The sequence below is a fragment of the Narcine bancroftii genome, chromosome 1 (assembly GCF_036971445.1).
Source record: "Narcine bancroftii isolate sNarBan1 chromosome 1, sNarBan1.hap1, whole genome shotgun sequence".
Lineage (NCBI taxonomy): Eukaryota > Metazoa > Chordata > Chondrichthyes > Torpediniformes > Narcinidae > Narcine > Narcine bancroftii.
Window position 1 is genome coordinate 423,591,170 of NC_091469.1, and position 13,867 is coordinate 423,605,036.

Here is a 13,867-nt window from a genome sequence, read left to right on the forward strand (position 1 = left end):
GACATTTTTTTTCCCCGAATATTCCAATGCCCATATTCTGTGTTCTCTGCCTCCACTCCACCTCCAATTGTGGCTATGTCACTTCGGATTTCATTTTTGAATGAAAACAATCTCTCTCCTCCCTCTTACCAACATGAACCTCTCCTTAACTAGACCGCATCTCTAATTTTCATTCAATCAGCTATGTAATTCCAGATCAATCCTTCTCTAATCTGATATTTCATTCCTCCTTACACTCTGCTCACTAGTTCCTTCTAAATCTTCTCTAATGTCCTCTGGCACCCTGCTATCTGTTCTCTAATTCCACTCTATGCCCTCTCTAATCTGTCCTGTGTTTCTACCCCTTCCTTTCTCTGCTCCTACTAGCATCCATGCTCTGTCAAGTCAGTCAATGATCAGTTGCCTAACAGAATTCCTTGCTTGCTCTACAATAGGGTTAGTGGATTAGAGACATTGCTCCTGAATGACAGAGTTTTGTGTCAAGAAAATTAATACAAAACTGCTGTTCTTTCCCCTTTCCCAACTTCCTCATAATCTTATTTTGCTTCAAGATCACTTCCCAATAAGAGATCAGTGACCACATATTGTGCAATCAGCCATGAATGCCCATATAGAGGGGGGAGTGTCAAGTTTGTAGAGGGAATGTGGGTGAGATTGAAGAGATCTTCAGGAGTTAAAAGTGGGTTGTCTCCCAAATCACGGAGATCCTCACTGAGCCAGCACTGTCTCTATTCTTAGATTTCCTGTTGCTTGCTTATTCCTTGAAGGGCTCAGGCCCAAAACATTGACAATATCTATATCTCCAATGGACGCTGGTAGACGAGCTGAGTTCCTCCAGCATTTTTGTATCTTTTTATCTCAAATCCTGAAGCAGGGCTCAAGAGTCAGGATGAAAGAAATATGGATTCAAGGTTTAGGAGAGAAGGGATGGAAACGAGATGGAAGACAAAGAGAAAGTAGATATGGAACTAAGAATTGGTAAGTCAGAGAAAGAATATAGATCATCCTTGGGAAGCTGGGAGGGATGAAGGCTGAGAATGAAGGCAGAGAAATGATGGGAGGGAATCGAGAAGCAAGCAACTAGAAATGAAGGACATGTAAGAGAAATCCAAGATGGAAATCAGAAAAAAATCAGGAGAAATATAGAGATGCAGAATGAGGGAAATCAGAGAAATTGAGCTTAAGAATGGAAAGGACTGGAAAAGGTGGTTTTGGAGTGGGATGGACTGCGAATAGGAAGGCTTATAAGATAGGAACAGGAGAACTTAGAGGGAGAACCAGATACTGGGAAATGAGGAACTGGGGTCAGATTTTACAGGATGGGAAGAGAAGAGATGGAGAATAAATATGGGAAGAAGTGAAAAAGATGCAGATGTGGAACAGAACATTTCAGAGAAAGAGATAGACTGAAGAATGAAGAGGTCAGGCAGGGATGGAGAATGAGGAATACAGAGATCAGGAAGAGATGGGTACTGGGAATGGGGGAAATGAAGGAAGTGGAGATTTGGAATGCATGGATGGGAAGAGAAAATTTCTCTAAACTGTGGCCTATTAATCTATGGGGTTATTAACCACCTAGAGCAGGGGTGGCCAACCTTTTAATTTTTAATTTAGACATACAGCACAATAACAGGCCATTTCAGCCCATGAGTCCATGCTGCCCAATTAACCTATACCCCTGGTACATATTTGTGAGATGAAATGGCCTGTTACTATGCTGTATGTCTAAATTAAGAATTTTAAATTAAAAGGTTGGCCACCCCTGATCTAGAGCAATTGAGGCAAAGAAAAACTTAATTTCAAGAAGGAATGGGACAATAAAGTGCACATTGCATAGTTGTGCCAGAAGAGAAATAGCCTCTTTTTGTGCAGAAAGCCTAAGATCAAGAAATGGTCTTGAAATGTTGCCTCTAAGCAGAGTTCAGGTCAATATGTCCTGTAAGCAGTCCCAAACCATTCCAGAGCTTCATTTAATTTGGTTTAACTGGTATGCCTTTCAGATTTGATGTGAATTCCAAGTGTCTCTATCCAATGCTCTCACTTCACCTATACAGTACCTGAGACTAAGAATCTGGGAAATGAGACTGAGTCTATTAACTGAAGATCCTGAGCACAATGAACAATATATGGAATTTATTTTTGGGTTACAGAAGAGTTCATAGTTAAATGTAGAATATTGAAGCATTACATTACTACTAAAATACAAACACTATAAATTTAATAAATTTGGCTGTGATACGTGTTGAGTCTGAAGACTAACAATTATTGTCAGTAATTATTATTAACATTAGGAGAAAGGAGCTGCCTGCCTCTTCAATACTCTATCCCATTCTCATTAAGGATAAAATTTTAAAAATGTTGGAAACACCCAGCAGTTCAGACAGCATCTGTGGAAAGGGAAATTGCTCACGCTTGAGGTTGAAGTCCCTTTGTCAGACCTGCAAATTTAACTCATTTTTTTTTCCATGGAGTAAAAATTAGGGGGCTAGAATCCTTCATCAGAATGGACAAGGTGTCCTTGACCCAAAAGATTAACTGTTTCTCATTCCATAAATGCTGCCTCATCTGCTGAATATTTCTTGCATGTTCTGGTTTTGGTACAGATTCCAGCATTTGCAGTATTTTTGATTTTCACCCACTCTGCACCTATTTGTCTTTGGTCATCTACACATGAGTAATAAAAGACCCTCTTCTGCTGGGGCATATTGCAGCCTGCCAGGTTCAATATCGAATTCCAAACTTTCTACCAGAACTGATCAGTTCTGCTGCAGGTCACCCATCTGACAAATTGGCTCACTGTTGCTCTTTCCCCCCAACACAGCCTCAAGCTGCACAATGTCTACCACTCTGGGTTTTACAGCTTTTATATTCCTTTGATTCTGTTCTCATTCTCTAAACACCCTCATTTCATAATTATTATACATTTTCCCTCATTGATCAATGAGGTAACTTCTCTAGATCTTACCCAATAGGAATCCCGTTCTCAACCTATCAGAAAAATCTCCTTTATCTTGTTCATCCTTATTTATTGCTCGCACTTTCCCACGCTCCCTTATAAAGGTTTATATAGGACAGCACAACAATAACAGGCCTGAAGGGCTCATACTGTGCTGTACATAAAGCTTAATTATGTTATAATTAAGCATGATTAATTTTGTTCAAATATAAGATCATAATACATTGATCAAGATTTAGGGCAGCTCCACCATCACTTGTTGCATCATGACATCACCGGTAGAAGGTAGAACAGTCCTCACCCCGGGGATGGCTCCTTGCAAGTGTGAAAGTGTTCAGTGCTGTCCCAGTTTAGGAGTAGTCAAGTGTGAAAAGCCAAACCCCCATTCCTATCCCAGGACACTGAACGGCCAATTTAGTGGGATGCAAGTGTGAAAGGGGCTTTACTTACACTATCAAATGGGGTATCTCATAGCTGCTGCAGATACAACACACTGTAATCTGTATTGATAACCCCGATTAAAGGTGATAATAGGCTAAAATCACTAACCTTAAATTTAAGGTTAGCAATTTTATCCAATTATTGTCATTAATCAGGGTTATTAACACAGACTATTAATTCATAGTACATAAACACAGGGGTCCTTGAAAATCTGGGGCCAGTAGCATATGCCACTTTCGCTATTATGTTAATCTAGCCCTGATCGTTGGCTCCTAAACTGTTTTATTCAACTGATGCAACAGCTAACCACAATCAAAAAGCCAAAATGCAAAGATCCCAGTCTTTCTGAGTCAAAATGCGATAATGATTGTAAAGTTCTTATCATCAGATATGATTTAGTTATCGCAGAATGATTACATAACTATCAAAATTCAATAAAGTGAGTAAAACATAAATATCTGCAGATGCTGTAATTGTATTAGAAACACAGAAATGTTGGAGGAACTTGGCAGGTCTCGTAGCTTCTACAGAAGATAACGATATATAACCGACTGTTTGAGCCTTAGCTCTTCTTCAATTTATGAGTAAAAACCTGGCAAGTGTCTGAAAAATAAAAGCTGGTGAGAAAGAAAATAAGGGCAGAGGGAGGAGCACCAGTCAACAGACAGAAGTAGGAGGGCAGGAGCGGAAAGGTGAAAACTGATTGGGGGAGAGGGTAGCTTTGTGAATGCAGAGCTAGGGAAAGGAGAGAAAGGGAAAAAGAGAGACAGAATAAGAGGAAAAGAGAAATAGGGATAGAAAGGGAGGGGGATGGGAGGCAATAGAAACTGAAAAGTTGAGGTTAATTCCATCTGGATGGAGGGTGCCCAGGAGGTGTTGTTCCACCAATTTGTGGGTGTTCTCAGTCTGACAGTGCATGAGACCATGGACAGGTACGTCAGCATAGGAATTGTGCAGGAATTGAAATGGCTTGCAACTAGGAGATCCCCATGATTGCAGTGGATAGAGCCATGGTGCTGAATAAAATGGACTCCCAGTCTGTCTCCAGTCTCTTTGGTGTGGAGGAGATCACAACAGAAGCACCAGATGCAGTAGAGGAACCCTGCAGATTCACAAGTGTAGTGTTCATTTACTTGAAAGGACTGCTTGGGGCTCTGAATGGTGGTGAGGGTGGAAGTGTGGGTGCAAGTGGAGGATCTCCTGCAGAACAGGGGTAGGTGTCAAGGGGACGATTGGTGGAAAGGAAGGAGTGAATGATGGAGTAATGGAGATGAAGGTGAATAGGGGAGGAGAGGGGTAGATGCATCTTGAGGTAAGATCATGAAGTAGGTGGTGGATGATATATTGGATGCAGAGGCTAGTAGGGTGGTAAGTGAGAACTAGAGAAATCCTGTCCTTGCTGCACACGGTGTGGAGGGGCCCTGACAAAATCTCAACAAACTAGAGTTTGCAACTCTACTGCACTTTTTACCGCATCATTTAGGCACAACTTGAGAATTACTTCAATTAATCATGCAAAAGAAAATTGATCCACTGCCCAAATTGAGCGAACCTTTATACTTGTTATGATCAATTTTTCAATTTTTTTTTGAATGATTGATTGCTCAGCTCTTCTACTATTTTCATATTTTAAAAATGTTTTTAAGAAAGTTGAAAGAACTAAAGAAAAAACACATTTTAAAGATCACAATGTATGGACTCATTCGAAGTACCTCAAACAACGGCTTGCATATCCCATCAATCCATTCCAGCTGAAGGCCTGGCAACTCGTCCTTCCTGTTTCGGTCAAAGATAGCCTGTAGAAAATTTGCCGAGATAGAATTGTGTTTCAGCACACGTCTAACAGTACAGTTACTGCAGGAACTGACATTTACAGATTGCTAATAGCAGTAATAACTCAAGAATTCTTCATGCATTTTTACCTACATTTTGCATGTTCACTTCCAAGGTCAAAAGATTAATTCATTGCTCACTCCATGCATGTATGATTCTTGAGCATGAAGATGCATTAATTTTGTTAAAAGCAAACAAAATAATGAAAGACTCCTAATGAAGGGAAATTATAGCACAAGTCAAGTAAGGTGTTGACAAGCTATAAATCATCTATCCCTGGTGTGCAATTTATAATCAAATTATGAGTGCAGTTCAGCAGGATGCATTTGCCTACACATCAATGTATTTTACTGGGTGTCAGCTGTGACATTACTGTAGGCAGGCTGGTTGCTACAGGCCACAATATTTAAAACACACAAATAATTTTTTTCCAAATAAAGTATTAGAAGATCAGGAAATTTCCATATCCTTTGTTTCTTTATCTTAGAATGAATTTGAAGATTTGCACAAAATGATGTCCTTATGTGAATCGGCAACATCAGAATAGCGGCAAGTTTAAAAGTAGATCCATACAAATAGCGGTAGCAATAATCACTGTGACAGCTGTTAAAGGTCACATTAGAACTCATTTTAATTGGCCGCCTTAGCCTTGTCCCCAGTGAACATGTGGTTGCTGCAAAGAAACTGCTAAGGATTTAGTGCTAACCCGAGACCAGTTCCCAAGTCATAAATTCTAGCAGCTGATCCAGAACTCATAACTACATGGAATAGATTGGTTGTACTGAAGTGTCATGAATGGTCTTCTGAGATTGGACTTCATTTGCCATTTTATTGCATTACGTTGGTAGTCATTCCTGTGTGGTCACAAGATAGAGAACAGACAAATAACTCTGTTCTATGAAGTTTTGGTATTCAGAGAGGTTTTTAATCAGATTGTATGAAAGCGGCATTTTAAAATGTATGGCCAGTGGCCAGATTTTGTGTCTATTCCAATTTGAATCACATCACAATAAAAATTTCTAAACTCTATCAGGGTCTTCTCAATAAAATCATGTTCATCAAAATATGATTGCACATTTTTGAGTCATTTCTACTGCATTATGTGTTTTTTTTTTAAACTTGGAAGTATATTAATAAATTCCTTTTGATAAGCTCTGATGAGAATAACTCCTGTCAATAATGATATATTTTTTTGGTGTATTCCTCAGTGTACGAATGCTTCTTTTTGCTTATTACCTGAATCCTGAATGTATAAAACATAGAAATTTCAAATCACTGTTACCTCCCAACTTACCAAATACCAGCATTTGAAGGAAAAAAATTGCAGTTTCACAGGAATGAACCAACTTGCTTTTATATAAACAGGCTCACAGAAGGTCTCATAATACTTCATATTGTTTTTAAAGTGTGGTTAATTTGGTAAATACGGTAGCCAATTTGTACATATCAAGGTGCCACAATAAAGCAAATCAGAGGAATAATTAGTTTATGCTTTTCCAGTGATTTGTCATAATCAACCTACCAAGAAGATTCCCAGACCTCCCCACCATTGGAGAGCTAAGGAATCTTCACATAGGTTGTTTGGTCTGGTAGAAACTCTTAGCACATATGCACAAGGACTAAAAGAGCATTGCAGTAAAGGAATTTGAAGGAAACCATGGAGTGAAATCATCACCTGGAGCAAGCATCAAATCTCAAATCCAGATCACTCCAAATTAAATCCAAACCAGCAGGGTTTCTGGGTAGAAAAAGTACATGAGGAGTAGGGATGGGGCAATTAGTGTAGCAGCTAGTGCAACACTGAAACGGCACCAGCAATCGGGACCAGGGTTTAAATTCTGCACTGCCTGAATGGTTGTACATTCTCCCCATGTTCTCCGGGTGCTCCGTTTTCCTCCCATTGTAATGAGCCCGGAGGAGCCCAAAACCCAACAGCAATAGATATTCACCAAGACAAATGGTTATTTAAACAAAAGTTGCTTTTAATTATCTTTAAACATGAAAACAGAATCACACTTTAACTTATCACTATTGACTTAACTAACCCAACTTAACCCCCTTATAATTCTAAACGCATTTGTATGTAATATGTGCGTAAGTCCAGAAAAGTTCTTTGGTTCACAGTCCAATTTCACTTCTCATTCTTCCAAGTTCACTGGTTGCAGGGAATTCTTATATTGTGCACAGAATTTAACATTTATAAAGTTCACCAGGCTTTAGTGCTTGAAAGGTAAATGCTTACTGCTCAGGAAGGTTCTTGTCAGTTTTTAGAGAGAGATTTGTTGTATGCTGGATACCCACAACTGATTCCTTTTTAATCAGCAAACTTCAGTGTCTTACCACCTCAGGTTTCTCCAGATGATAACCTCTTTCTTTCAGGTCACCACAGAGTTCCTTTTTGATTCTCTTATTCCAAGTGAAACATTATACCGCCATTCCTCTTCTCTTGCATGAACCAGAAAGCTTTGACTAGGCTGAACTAAGCACTCACAACCCATCTTCCAAATGGGGTCTTCCACAAGCTTTCCAGCTTGTCCTGTTCCAGTCCCAGCTGCTGTGGCTGACTGTAACACTGTAGAACTGATCTCTGTCTCTCTCTCTCACACACACACACACACACACACACACACACACAAGCCCATTTGAATTTCTCTGCTTGCAAAACTACATGACCCTCCTAGAACAGCAAGTTCCACTGCAGACAGAAGTGGCTCCCACAAGCTCTTTCATTTGTTGCCTTTTTGAAATCAACAATCCATTAGTGAAGTCATTTGGGCACTCTCCACTCTCCAAAACTTTTGCAAAGGCTCTGAGGTTCCAACATGTCTAGTATTAGCAGAGCTCCAGTATTTTAAATAAGATCTGTTTTAAAGTGTTTGTATGTGATCTACACTAAAACCTTCCCCAATTTATCTCCCAAAAAACATATCTATATTCTGTCACACCACCCTTCAAAAATGTACTGGGGGTGTTATTGGTCAATGGGTGTAACTTGCAGCATGGGCACATGGGCCGAAAGGACTTGTTACCATGCTGTATGTCTAAAAATTTTATAGGAAGAGAATGTGCTAAATCTTTGGCTTGGCTTCGCGGATGAAGATTTATGGAGGGGTATGTCCACGTCTGCTGCAGGCTCGTTGGTGACTGACAAGTCCGATGCGGGACAGGCAGGCACAGTTGCAGCAGTTGCAAGGGAAAATTGGTTGGTTGGTGCTGGGTTTTTCCTTCTTTGTCTTTTGTCAGTGAGGTGGGCTCTGTGGTCTTCTTCAAAGGAGGTTGCTGTCCGCCGAACTGTGAGGCGCCAAGATGCACGGTTGGAGGCGATATCAGCCCACTGGCGGTGGTCAATGTGGCAGGCACCAAGAGATTTCTTTAGGCAGTCCTTGTACCTCTTCTTTGGTGCACCTCTGACTCGATAGCCAGTGGAGAGCTCGCCATAGAACACGATCTTGGGAAGGCGATGGTCCTCCATTCTGGACACGTGACCCACCCAGCGCATTTGGGTCTTCAGCAGCATGGATTCGATGCTTGCAGACTCTGCCAGCTCGAGTACTTCGATGTTGGTGATGAAGTCATTCCAATGAATGTTGAGGATGGAGCAGAGACAGCGCTGATGGAAGCGTTCTAGTAGCCATAGGTGATGCTGGTAGAGGACCCATGATTCAGAGCCGAACAGGAGCGTGGGTATGACAACGGCTCTGTACACGCTGATCTTTGTGTGTTTCTTCAGGTGGTTGTTTTTCCAGACTCTTTTGTGTAGTCTTCCAAAGGCGCTATTTGCCTTGGGGAGTCTGTTGTCTATCTCTTTGTCGATCCTTGCATCAGATGAAATGGTGCAGCCGAGGTAGGTAAACTGGTTGACTGTTTTGAGTTCTGTGTGCACGATGGAGATGTAGGGGGGCTGGTGGTCATGTTGGGGAGCTGGCTGATGGAGGACCTCAGTTTTCTTCAGGCTGACTTCCAGGCCAAACATTTTGGCAGTTTGCGCAAAACAGGACGTCATGCACTGGAGAGCTGGCTCTGAATGGGCAACTAAAGCGGCATCGTCTGCAAAGAGTAGTTCACGGACAAGTTGCTCTTGTGTCTTGGTGTGAGCTTGCAGGCGCCTCAGATTGAAGAGACTGCCATCTGTGCAGTACCGGATGTAAACAGCGTCTTCATTGTTGAGGTCTTTCATGGCTTGTTTCAGCATCATGCTGAAGAAGATTGAAAAGAAGGTTGGTGCGAGAACGCAGCCTTGCTTCAGGCCGTTGTCAATGGAGAAGGGTTCGGAGAGCTCATTGCTGTATCTGACCCAACCTTGTTGATTTTCGTGCAGTTGGATAACTATGGTGAGGAACTTTGGGGGGCATCCGAGGCGCTCTAGTGTTTGCCAAAGCCCTTTCCTGCTCATGGTGTCAAAGGCTTTGGTGAGGTCAACAAAGTTGATGTAGAGTCCTTTGTTTTGTTCTCTGCACTTTTTTTGGAGCTGTCTGAGGACAAAGACCTCAGACATGTGCTAAATAAGACCATGGAAACTGCATCACCTATACTGTTCTCTGAACCAATAGAACAATCTCATTATTAAGATGAATTTCCTTTGCTGAACAACATAATACTCGTGAACTAACCCTACACTTGATTTATAATCGTCACGCCAAATCAGCAATATCAAAGTACAAGAAAAGGAATTGTAAGTAGTCTACTTTGGTTGAGCAATTAATATTGTTAGCAAGATGGAAGAATTCCCTATTCTTCTGTGGCATGTTTCTTCCTCCCACTCCTATATCCATAAGATCATGAGAGATAGGAGCGCAATGAGACCATTTCGACCATCATGCTGCCCCACCATTCAAATCATTGTTGATGTATTGTTACCTTCAACCCCATTTTCCAGTCTTCTCCTCACCCTTTGATATCCTTATTAATCAAAAATCTATCAACCTCCACTTTAAATCCCTGATCCACTGTATGGTAATCTATGGCCAATACAGCATCTCCAATAATGCAATGCTGATAGCAATGTCACTATTGAACTGATCAAATGAAGATCTCTGGGGGAAACTACTGGGGCAATATTCCTTGCAGTTTCTGCTGATGTTGGAACAGGTTTGAGCATCGAGAGCCAGTTCTGAGACTGATTAGATTAGCTTCTTTATGGCAGCATCATATCCCTTTAAATAGTGAGAAATGAAATGAGGTCCCACTCAATGCTCTTAGCACTGACATGAGCAAATAATGATAAAACCATAGCGCAGAAACAGACCCTTCCAGCCCTTCTGGTCTGTCCTCAACCATGTTTTTTGGCCTTGTCCCACTGACCTGCACTCAGTCCCTAGCCCTCCATACCTCTCCCATCCATGTATTTATCTAAACGTTTCGTAAATTTAAAAATTGAGCCCACATTCACCACACTCCCACCTCTCACTTTCTAAGGGAAGAAGTTCCCCCTCATGTTTCCCCCAGACTTTTCCCCTTTCACTCTTAACCTCTGGTTTGTTTCTCACCTCAATGGAAAAAGCCTTTCCACATTTACTCTGTCTATCCCCCTCATAATTTTAAATACCTCTATCAAATCTCCCTTCATTCTACACTCCAGGGAATAAAGTCCTAACCTGTTTAACCATTCCCTGTAACTCAGTTTCTAAAGTCTGGGCTACATCCTAGTAAATCTTCTCTGCAGTAAATCACAAAAATCTATAGACACCTTGGTTGAAGTAAAACCACAAAATGCTGGAGAGTCAAACAGTGTCCTTTATGTAGCAAAGGTAAAGATACATTAATGATGTTTTGGGCTTGAGCCCTTCATCAAAGTTTGAGAAAATGCCTCCACCTCCAGGCTCACTTACATGACCTAGACCCTCCACTCCACACCTTAGACCTTTCTCCTGCTTCAAGCCTTCTTCCTCTTCCTGGATACCTCGTCCTGGCCAGCTGCCTGCTCTGGGCCTTATTTCCAACTGTCGCTAAGACAATCAACTGTCTCAATTTTACCACCTCCCCACCCCCCCTCGTGTTCCATCCTCACTTCTTCAGAATGCTCTGCACTCCAGTCTCTCTGCAACAATCCCAACCTCACCATCAAACCCACAGACAAGTGTGATGCAGTTGTGGTCTGGCACACTGATCTCTACCTTGCTGAGGCCAGTCAACAGCTCTCAGATACCTCTTCCTATCAACCCATCCCACTGGACCCCACCACTACATATCAAGCCACTGTCTCCAACACTATCTTCGACCTTATCAATCTGGTCACTTCCCCCTCAATGGCCACCAACTAAACTAAACTAATGGCCACCAACCTCATTCTCTCTCCCACCCCCACACTGTCCATTTCTACTTTCTACCCAAGATATATAAAGCCAACCATCTGGGTAGATCCTTTGTTTCTGCCTGCTCCCACCCCACCAAACTAGTTTCATCCTACCTTTATCTTTTCCCTCATGGTCCAATCCCTCCCAACCTACTTCCATGGCATCTCATATGCCATACATCACGTAAATGACTTCAGATTTCCCTGAACCAGATCGCCCCATCTTCACGATGGACTCCCAATCCCTTTATATCTCTATCTGCCACACAGAAGGTCTGAAAGCACTTGGTTCATCCTGGACCAAAGACCCAAACCAATCACCTTCCACCATCACCTTCCTCCGCCTGGTAGAACTTGTCCTCACTCTAAATAACCTCCTTTAACTCATCCCACTTCCTCCAATTCGAAGGAGTAGCCATGTTTGTGGGCTTTGTGGAGCAATCCATGCTAATAAGCCTACACAGGCAAGACCCTCCAACTCTTCTTCTGGTATATTGACGACTACATCAGGGCTGCCTCATGCACCCACAATGAGCTTGTCAACTTCATCCACTTCATGGCCAACTTCCACCCTGATCTCAAATTCACCTGGTGCATCTCCAATAACACTCTCCCCTTCCTGGATCTCTCTGTCTCCATCTTGGGAGACAAGCTATCCGCTGACATATATTACAAACCCTCTAACTCCCACATCTACCTGGACTACACTTCCTCACACACACTGTGCCCTGCAAGGATTCCATCCCCTTCTCTCAATTTCTCCATCTCCACCACATCTGTTTCCAAGATGAGGTCTTCCAGTCCAGATCCTCCAAAATATATGCCTTTTACCACAAACGTGGCTTCCCCTCCATTACCATCAACTTAGCCCTCATTCACATCTTCTTCATTTCCCTCTCATCTGCCCTTTCCCCCTCTTCCCCCAGATGAAACAAACATAGAATTCCCCTCATCCTCACCTACCACCCCAAGAGTCTCAACATCCAACACATTATCCACTGAAATTTATGGCACTTACTACAGGATCCAACCACCAGACATATTTTTCCTTCTCCTCCCCTCTTGGCCTTCTGCAGGAACCGCTCCCTTCATGATTCCCTCATGCATTTCCCTTCTTCCTCCACCTATCATCTCCTGCCTTTGCTACTCCCTTTTCCCACGCCCCTCATTCTTTTGTTTGGACACCTGCCGGCATTGGCCTGAAATTCCAGTTATGAATCTTTACCTTTGCTACATCAAGGACACTGACCTGCTGATTCTCCACAATTGTGCTTTACCTAAATATTTTCTGCTCTCTATCTATCTTATTAGTACTTTTCTGTAGTTAGGTGACCGAAACTGCATTTAATACTGCAAATTTGGCCTCACCAATGTCTTATGCAACTTTAACATAACATCCCAACTCCTATGCTCAATACTTCGATTTCTGAAGGCCAATATGCCAATCTTTATAACCCTATCCACCAGTGATGCCACTTTCAGGGAATTATGTAGCTGTATTCTCAAGTCCGTCTGTTCTACCAATATGTATGCCCTTTCTTGGTTTGTCCTTTCTTGGTTTGTCCTTTCTTGGTTTGTCCTTTCTTGGTTTGTCCTTTCTTGGTTTGTCCTTTCTTGGTTTGTCCTTCCAAAATGCGACATCTCACACTTGTCTGCATTAAATTCTATCTGCCATCTTTCAGCCCAATTTTCAATGGGTCCAGATCCCTCTGCAAGCTTTGAAAACTTTCTTCGCTGTCCCCAATTCCTCCAATCTTAGTCTACAAACCTGTTGATCCAAATTACCTCAAATTTATTCAAATCTCTGATATAACAACAATGGACCCAGCACCGATCCCTGAGGCAAACCACTAGTTACAGGCCTCCAGTCTGAGAAGCAATCTTCCACCATGACTCTTTGGCTTTTCCCATTCCCAATTGTCAAATCCAGTTCAGTATTTCACCATGAAAACCTCATATTTGAACCTTCCTGACTAACCTCAAACAGGGGGACTACATCTGCCTTTCTCCAATCCTCTGCAGACAAAGAAGATTCAAAGATCATAGGTACTACCCCAGTTAACTCTTCTCTCACTTCCCACAGCAACATAGGGTATATCACACCCGGCCCCGAGGATTTATCAATATTGATGTTTTTAAGAAGATCCAATACTTCCTCCTCCTTAATTTCCACATTGTCCAGCACACAGGCCTGTTCTATTTCAACCTCACCCTGATCAAGGTCCTTTTCTCTTGTGAATACTGAAGCAAAATATTCATTTAGGACCTCCCCAACCTCCAGGTACATGTTGCCTCCTTTAGCGGCCCCACTTTCATTCTCATTAACCTTCTGTTCTTCATGTATG

General features: G+C 42.0%; 1 protein-coding gene across 5 annotated transcripts in view; it reads right to left on the bottom strand.

The window, feature by feature from the left end:
- LOC138751620 (dual 3',5'-cyclic-AMP and -GMP phosphodiesterase 11A-like) overlaps positions 1–13,867 on the bottom strand; it is a 272,213-nt gene that overhangs the window by 14,400 nt on the left and 243,946 nt on the right. For all 5 annotated transcript variants that reach the window (XM_069914141.1, XM_069914140.1, XM_069914143.1 and 2 more), the window contains one exon: positions 5,110–5,193. In XM_069914141.1, coding sequence (XP_069770242.1) covers positions 5,110–5,193 — 84 coding nt within the window. The remainder of the gene's footprint in view (positions 1–5,109; positions 5,194–13,867) is intronic.